General features: G+C 43.3%; 2 protein-coding genes across 2 annotated transcripts in view; both read right to left on the reverse strand.

Moving 5' to 3' along the window:
* LOC310789526 (nephrocystin-1-like) overlaps positions 1 to 8,617 on the reverse strand; it is a gene marked incomplete at its 3' end in the record, with an annotated part of 59,061 nt that extends 50,444 nt beyond the window's left edge. Inside the window, exons 1-5 of the mRNA XM_083651162.1 lie at positions 8,424 to 8,617; positions 6,874 to 6,938; positions 6,664 to 6,724; positions 5,839 to 5,972; positions 4,124 to 4,301 (exon numbers count right to left, since the gene is read on the reverse strand). Of these exons, the coding sequence (XP_083507288.1) occupies positions 4,124 to 4,301; positions 5,839 to 5,972; positions 6,664 to 6,724; positions 6,874 to 6,938; positions 8,424 to 8,489 (504 nt within the window). The 5' untranslated portion in view covers positions 8,490 to 8,617. The remainder of the gene's footprint in view (positions 1 to 4,123; positions 4,302 to 5,838; positions 5,973 to 6,663; positions 6,725 to 6,873; positions 6,939 to 8,423) is intronic.
* LOC310789558 (NLR family CARD domain-containing protein 3-like) overlaps positions 1 to 20,698 on the reverse strand; it is a 708,349-nt gene that overhangs the window by 644,678 nt on the left and 42,973 nt on the right. The gene's annotated exons all lie outside the window — the stretch shown is intronic.

The following is a 20,698-nucleotide window of genomic DNA, read 5'->3' on the forward strand; positions in this document are numbered from 1 at the left end:
ACTTACAAATCTGCAGGAATTGACAAAAATATGCGCGATTCTCGCAATCCTGCGCCAAATTTTAAGCCCCGGGAAGCAGCACTTCACTGAAGCTTCAAGCAGGAGCCTTGCCATTCACACCAGAAGCATTCTCTTTTCCTCAACGCTTCGCTCGGCGCTGCCCTCCCCCTGCTCACAACTTGCATTGACTTCGTGCCTGGCAGCTCGGGTGCAGCGCGCTTGAAAAATAGAACAGAAGCTGAAACTATCGCTGCAGCCCGCGTGCTGGTGTGATCGGTCTCGCCTCTTCACAAGGACGCTGAAATGAAACTGCCTCCATGCTGCGTAGCTTCAGCATTGCTTCAGCATAGCTTCGGCGTATGGTGTGTCCGGGCCCTAAGGATTAGATGTGGAATATTTTGCATTTCATCATTTATACAAAGTTGCTCCTTTGACTTGCAGAATGCACAACTGTTCTATTCCAATCACTTAACTTTCTGCATTTCTCCTGCTTATTTATGAACCTTGTTACATTGAGAAATTCCATCAGCCTGTTTGATGGACAGGAAAGCTTTCAGAATTAATATCTGACTTGTATAAATGGATTACCAACCTTTTTTGATTTGTGATGCCACATTGACGTCACAAAAATCTAGGGACCCCAGAATTTCACTACATTGGTAATATCATAAGTATCATCATCAGTGACATCATCAATTGGGGTCGCGACCCCAAGGTTGTTGAACCACTCGTCTAGGGGTTGATCTTCACCACACACCAAACAGTGGCTGAAGATAAAGGTGTGCAGTTGCCTTGCGTGAGTCCTATCAGCCCAGAGCCATAGAGATATAAGAGTTGTGTCATCTCCATTCACTCCAATGGACCAGTTGATTTGTTGTATTTGTTTGACCTCGCCATAGTTCCTGGAAGTAAGTTTCTGTATTAACACATTGAGTGCCAGCGACGCCATATGGCGTCATTAGAAATTTACCGTAGAGTGCCAGCGACGCCAAATGGCGTCAATAACTCGAAATTGTTTTTTTGACGGGGGGGTGTCGATCTCAGCTTCTTACATCGCCTCTTACAATATGAGAGCTATTGAATGTGTCTAACCTATTTTACAGAACCCTTAGGTGGCGACAGCGCACTCCAGATGAGAGAAAGTATAGTTAAACACACAGAAGAAGTCATTGTGGAAAAGGAAATCGCATCGCATCCGTCCGTATGCAGCTGCTTCATTGAAGCATAACGTAGCTGTGCCCCTGCAGCAGCCAATCTGCTGTCACAATTGAGCACCTCGTGTCTGCTGCAACAGCCCATTCGCATGATCAGCCGTGGATTTGTTATTATTCTCAACTGGAAGCATGGGAGCTGGTACACGCGGCTGTAAAAAAGCTGGATCTAGCGGACTTTTTCAGTGCTGAGCACACGCAGAGCAAACAGCAGAGCCGAGCAGAGCAGAGAGACACTCCTCCCACAACGGGGGGGGGGGGGGGAGGAGGAGGGGGGGAGGTGGGGCACGCAGGACACTACAGCATACAACAGACCCAGGCAGCTGCAGCATTACATCAGAAAATATTAGCAATGAGTCAATGATGTGCTTGAAATGCTTCCTTTCACAAAAGGGTCATTATCTCAGCTCGTAGAAAAAAAGGGCTGTTTTTGGTCTAATCAAGCTATCTTCTCCGGCTCATAACTAAAGAACGGAAAATGGGATCAATAAACTTTTTTTTGCAGGTGATAGAAGAGAGTCTCATCGTTATTTGTGCGTGTTCAGTGTTTACATAGTAATTATTAAAGAAATTATATGACTGTTTTAAAATGCATTGCGGCCTATGTGGCACAGTACAGCACCTTTTGCCCAAGGGCCGTGGCACTCAAAGTGTTAAGCAGCAGTGTAGAGTTGCAGCAGAATGGGCCGTTTGTGAGGTACTTTGAAAGGGTTTAAAGACGTTTAAAGAATCAAATTGTATATTATCAGCTTTATTTGATGCATTCAAGCGTACTTCCTGGAACTGTTCCCCCACACACACTAATAGCTATGTGAGTCACGTGTCTATCATTTTGGACATCAGTTGGCACCACTCTCTCTTTAGCTCACTCACTCTGTATCAGTCTAGATTTCAGAATGATTATACTAGGACTAGAACTGTGGAAACACTGTTTGAAGGGCATGAGCGCCCTCTGCTGGTTGAAGTCAAGATGATGGACAACATTTTTAAGACCAAATAAAAAGGCCAGGATGAAAGAAAATGTCCTCCGTTCAATTGATCAAGTGAGAAACTTTAGGACAGCACGGCGGCAGCTAGACATACATGCTCCAATGTCAGCTTGATGAGGGGGTCCAGGGGAGTCCCCAGCAAAATGAGTCAATGGTGTGAATTCACTAGGATTTCAATGAGTAGAAGTTAGCCCAAGGAGAGAATGTAGTGTATATACTTGGTCATAGCTTTCACTCGCTCCTGTTATCTCCCCATCGACATTACATTACATTATATTATATTATATTATTATATTATATTATATTATATCATATTATATCATATTATATTATATTATATTATATTATATTATATTATATTATATTATAATATATTATATTATATCATATTATATCATATTATATTATATTATATTATATCATATTATATCATATTATATTATTTTATATTATATTATATCATATTATATCATATTATATCATATCATATCATATCATATTATATTATATTATATTATATTATAATCATATTATATCACATTACATTACATTACATTACATTACATTACATTACATTATATTATATTACATTTTCGGGGAGCTGCACGCCGGCAGGTTCGCCAGCTGCAGCGTGACAGCTTGACACCCGACCATGAGTTCCGCTTAACAAATAAGCAATTTATTTTGCAGTCATGCAAACACATTGAAGAGTGCCTTTTTGTCTCTTTTATTTATTTTTTACAGAAAACCTCTTTTTCATGATTATTCGAGAAGATGGAAAATTAGACCTGGTTATAAGAAGCCATTTTATAGAAATAGTGAAAGGGGCCTTAGTAGTAAAAGATTAGCGAGATGGTAACACTTTATTTGGATAGTCCACCTACACAGAGTCTACAGAGTATAGTAACAGTTTATTAGTTGAGATTGGGCCTGCACGATATGAGGAAAATCTGCGATGTGCGATAACATTGTTCAATATAGCGATGACGATACGACTTGCGATAAATAAACAGATATTAAAGCATGCATATTAGCTATACAGTTCCTATGTCTTTCTGCTTTAATAATGCTAATATAGACCCCAAACATAGCCTATGCCCACTGAATAAAGAAATGAAATACACACTGACTCTAGCTGAAACTACACACAGCGTGTTTGGGCTTTGGCAGAGGGGCGGAGCGCACTGTTGCAAGGGAAAGGTGTACGCTGGATTTACAACACAAGACAAAATGATCCGATGCTGAGTGGGAATGCATGACGCGTGTAAATAAAACCACTTTTGTTATTCATTGCGTTTCAGGCAGTCTTTGCGATGTGTTTATTGCGCATGTTCATATTGCGATGACGATGAAAATACGATTAATTGTGCAGCCCTAGTTGAGATTCAACAATTCAACTGTTTGTCTTTGTCTGTAGATGTTGTATGAAAAGCTTATTAGTTTACATTTAACAAACAGATTCTGTTTCTTCCTGTTCCACACACCTGAACCTAGTGTAACATGTATGTTCATCAATTGTCACATAGACTCTATAGATAATCTGCTTAGAGTTTCAGCCCGACGGGACCCGACTCAGCACGACGGGCTCGGGCTTCAACTTACTCTGGTCGGGTCGGGTGGGGTTTGAATTTTCAGGCCCGGTGAGAACTCTAAATCTGTTGAACAGTTGAATTGTTGAATGTGAACTACAACTAATAAGCGGTTGAAATGTGACAAATACTCTGTAGATGATTATTAGATGTTACCGATGAGTTAATGTCATTGAAGACTAAATCCTAATATTGTTTGTATGAATGTGATCATTTATTTATGGCTTCTTCTGCCATGTTGCTCCATGTGCAGGAAATGATGAACCATCACGATGCCTTGTGGGCCGAATGCTGCCCTCGCAGGGGCGATTTTGGGAAACAGGAAGTAACTCACCTGAACAGAAAGATCTCCTTCCTGTTCTCCTCTGAAGTCGCTGAGTGCTGTGTAGATACGAGGGTCAGACTGAGAAGGCGGCTTCACTGCTCTCTTCTCATCTTCATCATTGACGTCACCGTCGTCATCGTCACTGTCATCGTCGTCATCTTCCTCGCTGTCTTCCTTGGAGGTGTGACTGTGGATCAAAACAAAGCATGTGGAAAAAGAGCCACACCGTCTTAACACGACTTTGCAATGTTAATTAACCAGACGAGCGTCCGGCTAGTACACCGGTAGATTCCTCGTATAGCAACACAAGGGTCGCAGGTTCGAGCCCCTGTGTTACCTCCAGTTTGTCGGGCGTACATACATTATTTTGTATTGCCCTTTGTATCATGACTTACGAGAGATACTATTTAAAAAAGTTCACTCCCCTGAGTTAAACCTGTTAGATTTTGAAGAAGGTGCCATACTTGAATTTCTCTTTGACAACATCTTTGCTTTTTCCGAATATATCTCTCATGCGTGGGATAGGAGGAAAAAGATGACATATGATAGATAATTCATATATTTTACTTAATATACATTGTAGTTAAATCTGTGTTTTGCTGCTGATGCCGCGTGTGCTGTGTGTGTGTTTGTACAGTTTTGTATTGTTCATGCACCGTAATAGATATGGAAATAACTGTATGTTGATGTGTCTGATAATCCCATGTGGGATGGGTCATGTAAATTGTCCTGACACGTAAATAAAATTTTCATTCATTCATTCATTCATTCATTCATTCATTCATACAGGCACAATTGGCCGTGTCTGCGGGTGGGAAGCCGGATTGAGGATATGAGTCCTGGTCGCTGCACTAGTGCCTCCTCTGGTCGGTTCGGGGAGCCTATTCCAGGAGGAGGATAACGTAATCCTCCCAAGCGCTACGTCCTGCCGGTGAAACTCCTCCTTCAACAAACCATGGTAATACTTAAAGCATATTTGAACATTTGAAGGCAAACTGTTACGTTACGTTTCTGCTGACATATTCACCTTATGTAGCCACGCCCATTTGACCCGGTTGTGTGGTCGTGTGACGACTTCTGGCAAAAAAAGAAAGAAAAAGGCTGGCTGCTCCAATAGCATCTAACTCTGAATTAACTAATAATTTAGCCAATTGTATGTAACATACCAAATAAAAGCAAACGGCAATGTCTAAGAATGCAATGCCATGTAACTGGCTCGTTAATTCTCGCATTCCAGGGAATTACGTTAACATCTGCAGGTCTTATAGATGTAAGTGGCTCGAGCTGCACTCGGAGGAGAGAAAACCATCTGAAGCTTTCTTTGTTGGAGTCCAGGTATGTTTTACAAGAAAGTGCCCGTCATTGTCGATGATAACGTTATCTGACCTGGCTAACAGTGGATACTCCACTTGCTTGCTGTGTACCGAGCTCAAAGTAGTAGGCTACGTTCTTTTTTTAACCCCTGCACTGTCCGCTACAAGAACAACTCTCTTATTTGACGTTCTTTTATATTTCGCGCCGTGACCACCGGAAGTGTTAAAACAACCCGGAAGAATTTGGCCCACTCCCGCGTCTGAACATAAGCTGAATACAACACACTTATTTTGTTGCATGTTCTTGAAACTAATAATAACATATTTTGTCATATCGTCAAGAATATGGTTATGGCAGAAATAGCCTGAAATATGGTGATATTATTTCAGGGCCATATGGCCCACCCCTACCGTGCAGCAGCGCTGGGTCCTGGAGGTGAAAGCTCCAGAGAGAGGCTGTGGAGATGCTCCATGAGGCCCTGCAGTCGTCTCTCCTCCTCCTGCTTCCTCTGCTCGTAGTTCCCCACCGGAGCCGGCTCATCGGCCTGACGGCAACACAGACAGCAGGTTATTGTTTCAGTTTAGGTTAAGAGTCAGCTTTGATCAGACACAACACAATATAGTAGGGTTACATCAAACTGTCTGGAAAAGACCAAAGAAAACAGGTCATATTAGTTGTTTGTCATTTTTGTGATGCAGAACTTGAGGCTCATTCTACTGCTGAACTCTTTACAGCTTATTTAGGCTTCAAGGAGAACTTCTGGGCGTCCTGGTGGCTCACCTGGTAGAACGCGCACCACAAAGGCTGTTCTTCACGTGTCCGACCCGGGTTCAAATCCAACCCGTGGTCGTTTGCCACATGTCATCCTCTCTCTCTCCCCACCTTTCCTGTCTGCCTACTGTCCTATCTGATCAAGACAAAATACCCCCAAAAATAATCTTAGAAAAAAGGAGAACAACACTGATTTGTTTTGCACATGATCTCACACATATCCCAAAATTGTAAACAATTTGCAGGCGTTCATTTAGTTTGACAGTTATTGAGAGTTGATTTGAATTCATTTAGTTTGACAGTTATTGAGAGTTGATTTGAATTCATTTAGTTTGACAGTTATTGAGAGTTGATTTTAATTCAGTTTTCAAATATGTTTGAGATCATGTGCAAATAAATCAGCGTTTTTTTCTCCGGTGACGTCTTTTAAGTGTAATCTAAAAGTATGACAGTATGGCACTAACCTTGGTCAGCTTCTTCAGTGTTCCCATCATCTTCTGAGCCGAGGTCTGCAATTCTCGACACCTGTTTGTTAAGTGGACACATTGTCATGGACATCACATGTTCTGTTTGTTAACTGGACACATTGTCTGTCTGTCTGTCTGTCTGTCTGTCTGTCTGTCTGTCTGTCTGCCTGTCTGCCTGTCTGTCTGTCTGTCGGTCTGTCTGTTTACCTGTGAAACGCCTCTTCAGTGGCTCCACACCGACTCTTCTGCACATCCTGCAGCAGACTGTCAACCTGGGTTAGAGAAACAGCCCAGAGCAGAGGTGGCCATTCGAGTCAAATGACTAGTACACACAGTTTAAAGACAAGCTGAAATGGGTCTTTGTGACGTATTCCCACTGAAACAGGCTAGAGAGGCAGGACATAGCCTGTGATCCACATTATGGATCCCACTCGATTTGGGGCAGAACAAGCCGGCACCGCTCCGCACCGCAAAATTATGTATTTTACCGGACAAATCTGAAAGCTACCGGTCACGTTTCAATAAGTCTGTGTACAAACACAATATCATGTAAATACAGCGCTGTGGAGTGCGTAGACGCTGGCTGGCTCACTGCGCGAGCCTCGGAGCAGAGGACCGGGAGGGTGCCTCCGGGCGGATAGCCGTTTCCAAGCCAAAGCAGAGTGCTGCTTGCTGGCTTGGAGCATCCAACCAGCCACAGTAAGAGCCGCGGTAAATAACAATATTCCTGGAATGCGAGTGTAACAAGCTAGCTACATGTCCTTTGCATTCTACATTAAATGAAGATATTACTGTTAATTTTATTTTGTATGTTACATACTTATTGGCCAAGTATTAACAATTATGGGCTGGAAAATTCTGCCGAGGTGGGCTAAATTACTGGCTTCCGTAGGAGGACTATCATATCTTCGGTCTGCAATCGGACGTCTGAGACCGGTAGGAGAGCGTTTTGAACAGCCTTTCCCCTTTATTGCCTATTGGAACGCTATGTGCACGAATATATTAAATATAATATACAGAGTACAGTAGTAGGGTCACTTCTGGGGCTAGGTTTCTGGTGACTCGGGACTCGACTTTGATGATTCTAGTCTTGAGAAAATATCTTGGTTGTGTAAATGACTTTGATTCAAAGTGATTTGATTTGTTCCAGCAGACGATTGAATTTAAATTCTGTTTTCTGAATTTGTATATGGAATGATTGAATTTGTTGAAGTTGAAACCAATTTGATAACGAAAACATAGCACTTGTGTTTTGATCCTTTTTTTTTTTACTTTTAAAAGTCTAAGAAATTGAGTTTTCTTTCTTATATTGAATTGAATGATACTGGGCTGTTGAATTGCTCTGACTTGACTTGCTGTTCTATCTGGATACGTGTGTGCATAGTACCTCTCCTATCTGGTAGCGTGATGACAGGATCTACTACACAAACTTTGTTTCAGTTCAGCCGCCTGTAACGTTACATGGTACCTTTCATTTCCTGGTGTCGACAGAACATCACAGTGAAATACAGAAGCGTGGTACAAAGGAACTCACACACAGCACAGCTCGTAGATCAAGACTCAAGCGACTGCATTCAGCCTAGCCTGGTAACCAGCCCCAATGAAAGTGCTGAATGAAGAGTAGGTGCTGCTGACAACTGTGATTCATATGGAGCTGGATACCAGGCTACATTCAACCTAGCCTCAACGAGAGACTCATCAGTCATTCTGATGAGTCTCGCGTTGAGGCTACATTCAACCATAGTTTACTAACAAACCTGTCGTTTGATGTCGTCCGTGTCTCTCTGGACAAGTTGCAAAGGTCCTTTTCGTTTTGGAGGCATTTGCACAAAGATAAACAGCCCACATGTGCAGCTCTGCAGATGCTGCTACTCTATCTGACAGCACTAGCTAGCGTTAGCAAACATGCAGACGTCCTGCCATTGGTCGCTGGGCAACAGTCTTCTTCTTCTTCTTCTTCTTCTTCTTCTTCTTCTTCTTCTTCTTCTTCTTCTTCTTCTTCTTCTTCTTCTTCTTCTTCTTCTTCTTCTTCTTCTTCTCCTCCTTCTTCTCCTCCTTCTTCTCCTCCTTCTTCTTCTTCTTCTTCTTCTTCTTCTTCTTCTTCTTCTTCTTCTTCTTCTTCTTCTCCTCCTCTGGTGTTTTATGGCGGTTGGCATTCTTAATTGTTGCATTACCGCCACCTACTGTATTGTAACAGCTTCACACTTTATGCTCATTTAGTTGCATGGTTGCAAGTCCACCCTTTTCTCCCCGAGAAGAGCCTGGTGACGCGAGGTTATGTCCACCCAAGTGGCAACGTCGTTGGATTACGCCTTTCTGTCAGAGATAGATAGATAGATAGATAGATAGATAGATAGATAGATAGATAGATAGATAGATAGATAGATAGATAGATAGATAGATAGATAGATAGATAGATAGATAGATAGATAGATAGATAGATGATAGTGTAAGAGCCATTTTTTGCTGTTCTTTTATTTTGGTTTTCCTCCCACCACTTGGGGGAGCAGTGCCGCTGTCAATTTGGGCAAAGCAGCCAAGGTGATATAATCAACCCATTACCTGGTACATCAAATAAAAACAAATAAATGCTATGAAGTTGATTATTTTAAACTGGATGAAGGATTTTTATTTATTTTTAGGGTAAGTCAATCTGCTTTCAAAGTTATTTTCTTTGTCACTTTTCATTTTGAGTTTGAATGAGACTAAAAGTCTTGGAAATATAGCAATAGTTTTGTAAATAGTTAGTTTGTAGCCTACATAGTTAGTTTGCGAATAGTTTTGATAATTATAGTCTTGTAAACATTGGCCTGTCACCTGACTGAAAGTTCCTATTTACAGTTTGGTGACCCAAAACAGAATGGTGACACCTACTGGAACAATTTAGTGTCCCCAATTACACTTTACTCTGGAAATGGCTTCTACACCCTGCTTCAAATCATTCTTTATAAATTTGACTATAATGCAACTTAATCCCCATCCCCGAACCGACAACCTCTGGCAACCTACCGCCAAAGTTGCCCCCTACCAGCCCACCCTAATGTAGCAGCTAAAATCGGGCCTGACCACTAGTACGAAGCGGTTGTGTCTCTCTGTCTTGTTTAAGGGTCCCATCAGGTCGACTGTGATCCTCTCCATAGGAGCACCGACTCACACAGTGCCCATAGCAGCTTGGGGGGTTTGCTTAGGGCGAGCTTTTGCCGCACAACTGGTGCAGGTGTGGCACCACAAGTTGACATCGTCCTTCATGTTGTACCAAACGTACCTGGTTTTAAGGTGTGCCAGGGTCTCTCCACCCCGAAGTGGCCACCCACAGGGCCGTCATGCATCTGTTCCATCATGGAGGGGAGGTAGGCGCGAGGCAGTAGTATCTGTGAGTAAAACACCTTGCCTTCAGTGCAGTAAAATCTTCTCATTACGACTCCATCTTTCTGGTAGAGCCTTTTCCATTGTGCCCAGTTGGTTTTGGTGGCAGGGCTGCAGGGGGTTATATCGGCCCATGGGGGGCGCTCCCTCCCTTCCTCCATCCACTTCTTCACAGGCGCTATGTCTGGGTCAGTCTCTTGAGCGTTGTTCAACTGCTCTAGTGTCCAGCCACAGAAGAGGTTAGTGTGAGATGGCTCACTCACCATGTGGACGCTTGGATGTGACAGAGCTTAGTCACAGCTGTCGTCGCTTGATGTGCTCAGTACCCTTATGAGAGGAAACTCCGGCTTAGCAGCTGTCCTGCTCATGTAGTGACTGTCAGCCACCACTACCCCCACTGGATGAAGCTCTGTCTCACTTGAACTTTCAGCCAGATCGCACTGCACTCCCTGATGTTGAGGCGGCTCACCGAGGTTAGGCTCTGGCACGGTGCATGGACACAACTTCTGGCAGGGCCTCCTCCAGAGTGCGTCCGCATTCTGATGGTGCCTCCCTGGACGATGGATCACCTTGAAGTCGTACTCTGCCAGTTTCTCAAGCCAGCGGGCAAGCTGGCCCTCCGGCTCCCGCATCCGGGTCAGCCAGCGCAGGTTGCTGTGGTCGGTCTGGATGGTGAATGCTCTCCCTAGCAGGTACTGTCTGAAGGGAGGGAGGTGAACTCCACCGCTGCCAGAAGCTCTCGTCGGGTGGTGCAGTAGTTTTGTTCAGTAGGTGACAATATCCTGCTTCCATAGGCTAGAAGCCTCTCCTCCCCCCTTTGCACTTGGGAGAGGACTGCTCCGATTCCCCAGTCACTGGCGTCAGTGTCGAGGAATAACTCGCCACTGTCGAGGGGACAGCCTAGCACAGGTGCTGCTGTCAGCCGACTCTTGTTTAGTCCCTCGAATGCCTCAGAGCGCAAAACACATTTTACAGCCTACGGCCACACACACACACACACACACACACACACACACGCGCGCGCGCACACACACACACACACACACACACACACACACACACACACACACACACACACACACACACACACACACACACACACACACAGGGCCGATCCTGGCCATTTGGGTGCCCTAAGCGTAATTGTTCTGTGGTGCCCCCCCCCCCCGTAAAACTTTCAATAACTGTCAAACGAAAGACTGCAAAATCATTAATTATGAACGATACTAGTGTATCTCACATTTCATTACATGTGGGAAACAAACAATTGTTAGAATTACTGTACATGTCAGCAAACAAGTGATTGTTAAACTGTACATGCAAGCAGGGGCGGACTGGGATCATAATTCAGGCCGGGCATTAGATACCAAGCAGGCCAGGCCGATACAGGCCGACGTGCGTGCCGGCGTCCGAAGGGCGGCGGCGAAAAATTTGGGCTGTTTGAAGCCCAATTTGGGCTGTTTGAAGCCAGATTTGGACCGTCTGAAGCCCGATTTGGGCCAGTTGAAGCCAGATTTGGGCCAGTTGAAGCCAGATTTGGGCCGGTTGAAGCCAGATTTGGGCCGCTTGAAGCCCAATTTGGGCCGTTTGAAGCCCAATTTGGGCCGAGTCCAATTTTACAATGAGATGCACCCTGAATAAAGTAATAAAACCACTAGTAAACCAGTAGGCGGCGCCTGGCCTGCTGGTCAGTGAGTGGCCTGACTGAGGGCACCAAATTTTTTTTTTTTTTTTTTTTTTTTTTGGTGCCCTCAGTCACGTGATGCCCTACGCAGTCTGCGTACTCTGCGTAATGGGTTGGAGCGGGCCTGCACACACAGAGTCCTAACAGCTGTAAAGTGTTTTTTTTTTCAAATCTCAACACGAGTGAATTTTACACCTGTTTGGGTTAGCAACTAGTTAGGCATGATAGAGGGACTACTGATGTACATGACTGCAGTGAATTTTCCCCAACGCATTAAAATTTGAATTTCTGAACAATATTTCAAAATGGGCTCATTTTACTGTTTGGACTCTGCGCCGTAGGCTGTAAAATGTGTTTTTCTCCCCCAAATATCAACAAGAATGAATTTTACATGTATTTGATTTAGAGTGCAGTTTGCATGGGTATTTATTCAATCTGTGTGACATCACTTCAATTTGTGTATTTTATCGATTTTTAATGACAGCTTTTATTCTGAAAAGTCCTGACCGGAAGTCAGAAATTCCTGCTAGCAGGCGGGAACGAGAGCCACACCGACACCGGAGGTCACAGCAAGCGGGAACCAGCAGGCACGAGAGGCCGAGGGCAGCAGCCGACAGGCCAGGCACTTGTCGGAGTCGGACTCGGGGAGTGAGACTGGAGCTAACAGCGAGGAGGAGGCAGCAGCAAGCGGGGGGAAGTTGCATCGCGGCCCCGGCAGACGCACCTGGAGGAGGAGAGCGACCTGCGGGGCAACAACAGCGTGAGCGAGGCCGAGGAGGAGGGCAACAAGGCGGGTCTGGCAGGCGAAGGGGATCATGGAAGGCTAGACAAGCAGCAGGAGCAGCCGGGGGAGAGATCTTATCAACTCAAAAGAGTGAAGAATGAACTCAGGACGACTATGAATCAGAAACGACTGTCTGCGCTCTCCCTGATGGCTATTGACTCCCAACTAGTCAAGGGAATAGACTTTGAGGATTTAATTAACAATTTCGCAATCACAAAGTCAAGAAAGAAGATCTTCTAAAGGTAAGGTTGATATTTATTGACAATAAGTTCTTGGCATGGTTATTTATCATTATTTCTGAGCAGAAATGTGATGCTGGCTGCAGGCTGCTGTCATTCTTTGAAGTGGCTGCGCAGTTTGCAGGCTTGTGTTGGTCTGTGTTGTTGCATGCTGCATTCAGCACTATAGCTGGCAGGGCAGCACCCTCTGCTGTTTTGTATTGGAATTGCAGTCTCAATAAAAAAAAAAATTACAATGTGTTTTATATGTTTTATACTGCGATATTTAAGGGTTATGAGCAAAGCAAAGAGGGTGGAGATGTTATTTTTGATGTTTGGTTTATAATAATAAGATAATAAAATATAATAATAAGCTCAGTGTTTGATTGATTGATTGAAAAGTTTATTTCTATAGGGACAGATACATAAACATAGAGCATTCACAGGAAACAGTCTTTGTTATATATCCTGACATTTATAGCCTAAGCTAGTTTGCAATGTTTGTCCCTAGATGTTATAAGGCAAATATAAAAACAGGGTACAGAATACAGACTATAGAATACAGCTGTTAGGTTACACAAAATATAAAACATAAAACAAATATACATCTGTTATGTTTCTGCCTGTCTGTTGTAGTGTAACACGACCTAAAGGGAGAGAAGGTGGTGACATGAAAGTGAATGAGAAAAGGAGAAAATACTATCAGAATCAGAATCAGAATCACTTTTATTGCCACAGTATGCAAGTTACATAGGAGGAATTTGTCTTAGTGTCTGTATGCAGTGTAGTGGTCACATCAATATACAGAGATAAGAAGTAGGAAGATAACTAAAGACAATCACAACGTTGCAAGTGCAATCAAATCGAGTAAATATACAATATGTACATGAGTGGTGAAGTGTTCTGTGGATAATAAATATGAATTTACGTTGAATTTACATGAGATTTACAGACTGAGTTAAATAGACGTTAAATAGGCAGTGGATTTACATGAATTTACAGTCGGAGTTAAATAAGAGTTTACATTGAATGTACATGAAATTTACAGGCTAAGTTAAATAGGCATTCAATGTGCAGGGAATTTACATGAATTTACAGTCCCAGTTAAACAGGCATTAAATTAGATACAAGTTCCAGTTTTATGGGGGGGGGGGGGGGTTCAGTTGAGTTTAGGAGGAGGTAGTGAGTTTGTGTGTGTGTGTGTGTGTGTGTGTGTGTGGGGGGGGGGGGGGTTGTTAGTGAGGTCCTTGGCGGAAGGGGTTTCCGGGCCTTGTTGGTGAGGCTGATGGCGGTTGGGAAGAAGCTGGTCTTGTGGCGGGTGGTTCTGGTCTGCCTGTCTGTCTGTCTGTCTGTCTGTCTGTCTGTCTGCCTGTCTGTCTGCCTGTCTGTCTGCCTGTCTGTCTGTCTGTCTGTCTGTCTGTCTTTCTATCTATCGATCGTTCACATGCTGTTGGGCAGTGAATGTGTGTGTGCCCTCAGTCTGGATTTGAGTGTGTGTTTGCTCATGTGTGGTGCTTCCATAGACAGCTGGTCAGGATCGCATCACACTTCACATGAGACATACTGGTTTTGAACTGCTTGTGAGAACAATGAATGAACATGAGTCTGCTCTGGATTAAAACTAAAGCTTTGTTTTCACGGTCTACTCGTTTCTTTTGAGCACGCCATGTGAAATTACTTCTATCTCTGGCATTTCTCAGAGTCTCGGCTCTCCTCCGTCCGTGTGTCACTCTCTCACAGCAGCAGCAGCAGCAGCACAGCCTAGGCAAGAAACAGGCAGAATCGATTCGCTTGTTGATTGGCTGAGTAGCATCACGTCCGGAGTCCGGACTTTGAGGATCACTGATATACACTATAAGGAGGATTCAATCAATCAATGTTACCGCATTTAGTTGTAGTTGATGTTGTAGTTGTCATAGACTGTATTACAGTAGTTGATTGCTCTATTGCTGACAAAAATGTGTTATTGTAAGTCGCTTTGGATAAAAGCGTCTGCCAAATGACGTAATGTAATGTAATGTAATGTAATCACGTGTGATGATTTACAGCACATGCATTGGTCTGTGAGCTTCCTGGCTTCCTGTGCTGGTTAAAGTAGAAACGCTCTGTGAAAATGTAACTATTCAATGATTTGTAGGTTAGAGGGCTCGGTCCAGATAGGACGGCGTCTGAGTCCGGACTTTGAGGATGGCTGATATACACTATAAGGAGGATTCAATCAATCAATGTTACCCCATTTACACACACACACACACACACACACACACACACACACACACACACACACACACACACACACACACACACACACACACACACACACACACACACACACACACACACACACACACACACACACAGTCATCATCATACACAGAAGGATAACAAAAAGAAGAGGGAAAAGAGAAAGCACATGTTTTAAACACACAGAAAAGACTGTCTCCTGTTCAGGATGAGATGGCAGCTTTGGCACAGCTTTGTTTACCAGCTACAATTACACACAACTTGTTTATATCATCTAGATCAGTGGTTCTCAACTGGTGGAGCCTCAGGACCCACTATTTTCCTTGTCATGAAGTCGCAACCCAAATTTCAGATTTTTTTTAAACCACTCAAATTTATTAGACAAAAAATAGCACATTAATTTAATACACAATGCCTTCATGCACTGTTATAAACCTCAAATGAACAAAAAAGTGCAACAGAAGTGCAACTATGGCTAAAAACCAATTTAAATAAGGCAGACTTGAATTACAGGCCTATATGTTTTTAAACAAGTTAATAATAATAATAATAATAATAATAATAATAATAATAATAATAATAATAATAAAACAAGTTAACCTGGTCATGCTAATCCAGTTTCAATAGTCTGAATTTAACTAATATGAAATAAAAAGGCAGACTTTTCTTGAATCACAGGCAGGCTATATGCTTTTTAGTTAAACTGGTCATAACTTTTTATTAAACTGGGGCCATGCTAATCCAGTTTTAATCATCTGAATTGAACTAAAATTAAATATGAAATGAAAAGGCAGACTTCTCTTGAATTACAGGCAGAGCATATGCTTCAGCTTGTTAAACAAGTAAAACTGGTCAGGCTAATCCAGTTTCAATAATCTGAATTTAACTAAAATGAAATATGATTTCTTTTTTTTGGCCAATGTCCGCGACCCAATCAAAACGGCCCCGCGACCCACCTTTGGGTCGCGACCCACCAGTTGAGAAACCTTGATCTAGATCAGGGGTGTCAGACTCATATTAGGTAGAGGGCCGGATTTGTTCAACTGAGACCTCTTGGGGGCCGGATTTTCTTTTTTAACTAAAATCAATTCGACTCAACACATGGATATTTAGGCTACACGTGGATTTATTATTTGGAATCATTCAAAAACGCCTGCGTCACAGATACCCATCAATAACAAAGTGCATAAAGCAGAGAACTGCAACAAAGTGCAAGATGCAACATATTGACAAGATTTTCAAGTAAGAAATAAGTTGCACTCCTATGTACCACACAGGCTGACACAACAAAAAATGTAAATACAAAAAAGTAAGAAATAAGTGCAACAAATAGCACATCATATGTGCCATAGAAAGCATCTTTCCTATTCATACACACAATGAATATCTGTTGTCCATTAACTACATTTGAAAGAATGCAGGTTATAACTATGGCGGCTTTGTTTACACCTGATGACCTACTGACATACTTCCTTGTAGTGCAGGTTAATTAACTTATGAATGAACTCTTAGCTTGCTTATTAGCCACACGTAGTTCATGATAATGGGGTGCGAATTTAATAATAATAATAATAATAATTACAACAACAACAAAAAAAAAATATATATATATATATATATTCCAAAACATCTCGCGCTGATCCGGCCCGCGGGCCATATCGCTGACATCCCTGATCTAGATCCTAGTTCCTCATTGCGCGGCTCGCGAGACGCTGGCGGCTCTCGAAGCTTTAGTTGGCGGCTATAAGAAATTGCATTTCCCCCCCCCCCCCCCCCCCCTGCTATCCCCAACATTTCAATAAACCTTTATGGCATATTATTACAATACAACAACACTGGTGTTGACAGTAATAGAAGGTGACAAAAAATTAAAAACAAGAATCATTTTGCTTTTATATTAGGAGTATTGTGCCAGTGTGCAGCGCTGTTCCAAAACGTGTCAACGTGTGGCGTTGCCTGGGAAACGCACATCCCATAATACAACTGTTCACATCGCATCCCATAATAGTATGATGATACTTGGGATGCCATTGCAAAACATAGATGTGAACAGGTTAGCTAAAACTTCAGCGTCGCCAGCGAGGGCCGCCACCGTTGCGGTCGGGATACGTTTCGAAATCCCTCCAGGCCTGAAAGATTTTCTAGGGCAAACTGGTGTGTGTGTGTGTGTGTGTGTGTGTGTGTGTGTGTGTGTGTGTGTGTAAAACAATAAAACACAAAAAAATGGTATAGGCAGATGTGCTTGCTTGGGGTGGCTTTTGGTGTTTTGCGGTAAAAGTGGCTCTCCTATTGACTTTGTCCTGCCAGTGCGGCTCTCATCAAAGAAATAGTGAGGATCACTGATCTAGATCATTAAAATGTTCAACGTAGTTTGAGAGCTAAACAGTTCTGAACGAATGTCCACATAAAGTTCACAATGAATAAGTGCATGTGTAGCGGGGTTCACTCTGCGTTGTGTATAGGAATGAAGACGCCACGACGACTGGATAGAGGTATCAATATCTGTATTGAGCAATAATGAAACATGGATCAGGATGCAGCTTTCAGCAGGTCTGCATATTATGCTCAACAGCGCCGTCTCTCTCAAAATCCAATGCAGATTACATTTTGGGCACCCTCACACAGTGAGTGTGACACCCACATTGTTACAAGACACCATTGTGCTTTTTCAGTCAAATAAATTATACAAAAACCATAGAAATTAAGGTACAGAAAAGTGTGCAATATTCCTTTAAATAAATAAAAATAAATAAAAACAAACACCCAACATACCTGTATTGAGCAATAATGAAACATGGATCAGGATGCAGCTTTCAGCAGGTCTGCATATTATGCTCAACAGCGCCTGTTAATCACCAGCAATACTATTCTCAATACATGACAGTGGTGGAAATCTTGTAAACTGTGCATCACTATAAAGACTAAGCAACGACAGGAAGGCTACAACAGTTCCTTTCATGTTTTCTAGAACTTTGATGCACAAGAATGAACAACAAGACATGGAAATTGCAGCACAAATCGTGAACTAATTGCTGGAATTAACAATACCATCGATGGTAAGTAAAAAAGACTATATATATTGTAATTAACTAAAACAGTGACAAGACATAGGAATGCATACCGTCTCTCTCAAAATCCAATGCAGATTGAGCGCAAATTGGCGGGTTGCGGAAGATCTGCACGCTATGGACTAGTCCATCTCGACCAACTCTTCCTTACATTCACTACTCAAATGCTAAACGTGATGCACAAACTTGATCTACTTTGTAATGACTTCCGAAATATACATCTCGCCATTAACTGACGCAGTGTCCCGTAAATAATTAATATACAACCAGGAAGTCACCCATACAAATAAACAGAATGGTTTGGTCACTTTACCCTTTCACAATAAGAGTCTCCTGTATGCTTAATAGTGCAAATGAAAATAAAAGTCCAATCTAGCGTAACAACATCACACTGCTACATTCACCCCCACTGTTTTACGCTAGATCGTGAACAGGGCTCACGTCAGTACCCTTAACAAAACAGAAAAACAAACAAACAAAAAAACAGAATCACATTGAATGACCATCCCTACAGTGTCACCTGTAACCAGGTGTACTCCCTTCATTCTAAACCACAAGAGGTCGATCAGCTGAAAAGCTATCCCGTAAAGGATCAGGGAAGATAAGGGGTAGCTAATCCCTCACCTAACCACAGAAAAACATGCCATGTACATAATTATACTCATGAAGTACACCCAAAGTTACCTAGCTATGCCTAATGCAATAGACAGCGATGACCACGCAGGTCTGCAACTCCCAATATGACTCGAAGGAAGTTAGACTACACAAAAACAAACAAACAAAAACAAAAGCGAAAGGGGAGAAAAAAAATTGGCATAGATATCCCACGCTAAGATGACAGTAAAGTCTTGACCCTTTGCGTGGACATTGTCTGAATAAGCCTGTTAACTGGCCTGACAAACCTACCCAGCCTGGTACGAAACCCCTCCCCTCGAGCATCACCAGTTTGACTCGGCAGGTCGATGACAGTGACCGGTTCAGGCTCAGTCACATGTAACGGTAAACGTGCATCACTTAGGTCCTTCTCCGGGACAGTCACCCCTACACTGAGAGATCCTACAGTGGTTGTGTCTGACGACTGGTCACTATCTTGATACACAATCACTGAGGACGAATCATCCGATCCGACCTCTATGTCCAGTCCGTCCAGTCCACATGCATGTTCCTCACTAGTAAGTGTGTCAGGTATGATCCTGTGATCGTCAAAGTCCCGTCTCTGGTCACTTTCCCCATTTCCCACATGCTCCCCTGCTGGTTCTGACATCTCCGTCCCGTCCACGTTGTTGTCTGTATCACCTGCACAGGAATTGGAAAGGTGAGCGACCCATCGTGCAGTTCTAACCTCACTCCACTCATCCTGATCTGATTCCTCTGTCATCTCTTGACTCGGAATAGTGCTGGTGGAGGGCGCCTCAGTCTCAAGCTCACCCCATGATGGCAGGGGCAGAAAGTTGACAGGCATAATTAGATTTCGATGAACAGTCTTAATTCTGCTCGTTACGGGGTGACGGATACCATATACATTCAGTGCATCATTTTTACTAACCACAATGTATACAGCTTCCTCCCAGCGATCAGCTAGCTTTTTCTTCCCACGCTCCCCCTTGTTTGCTAGTAAGACCCTATCTCCCTTCTCCACAGAATGTCCCTTTAGCTGACGGTTGTACACCTCAGCTTGCCTGGACTGTTGCTTCTCAGTGTGTTTTTGAGCCAGTGTCACGGCTTCTCTCAGATCTTTCTTCAGAGACTGGACATATTTGTCCATATCCACTGTATCTCCATCTAAGAGGACGCTTTCAAACATGACATCAACAGGCAGCCTTGGAGTACGGCCAAACATCAAGAAGAAGGGTGGAAGTCCGGTAGTCTCATGGACCGTGCAATTATAAGCGAATGTCAGTGTGTTTAACATCTGGGGCCATTTCACTTTAGACCGAGGTGGCAGGGAGCGAATCAGACTACCCAAAGTGCGATTGAATCGCTCTGCCTGTCCATTTCCCATAGGGTGATATGGCGTGGTATGGGATTTATCAACTCCCGCCATCTGAAGCAGTTCTGCAATGAGTGAGCTCTCGAAGTTAGCCCCTCTGTCAGAATGAATGCATGCTGGGAAGCCATAGATGGAGAAGAAATTATTCCACAGCACACGGGCCACTGTCTTGGCAGACTGATTTGGACATGGGTAAGCGCATGCAAGCTTCGTAAAATGATCTGTCACTACCAACACATCAATGGACTTGTTGTTGGCGTCCTCGGCTGACCAGAAATCAATGCAGACTAATTCAAGTGGTGCAGTGGTGACTATAGATACAAGCGGAGCTCTAGCCTCAGGCTCAGGTGATTTGCTCAGTACACATCTCTTACAGTGGCTCACATACTCCTTAACGTCATGTTCCATAGAATCCCAGTAGAAGCGCTGCCTGGTCAGCGACAGCGTGCGCTGCTGACCTTGATGGCCGGCATCATCATGAACCCCCTTCAGCACTTGGCCTCTCAGAGCAGTAGGCACAATGTACTGGAATGTCTTCTTCTTGCTCACGGAGTGTTTTGAAACGCGGTACAACAGTCCTAAACGAGTAGCGAGCTTTCCCCATTGTCTAAGCGTGCGGTTGGTTTCTTTTGACTCATGAACTCTCTCTCTTCTAGATGGGCGGCGGCCTCTGTCTAC

The sequence above is a fragment of the Poromitra crassiceps genome (assembly GCF_964638095.1).
Source record: "Poromitra crassiceps genome assembly, chromosome: 14".
NCBI lineage: Eukaryota > Metazoa > Chordata > Actinopteri > Beryciformes > Melamphaidae > Poromitra > Poromitra crassiceps.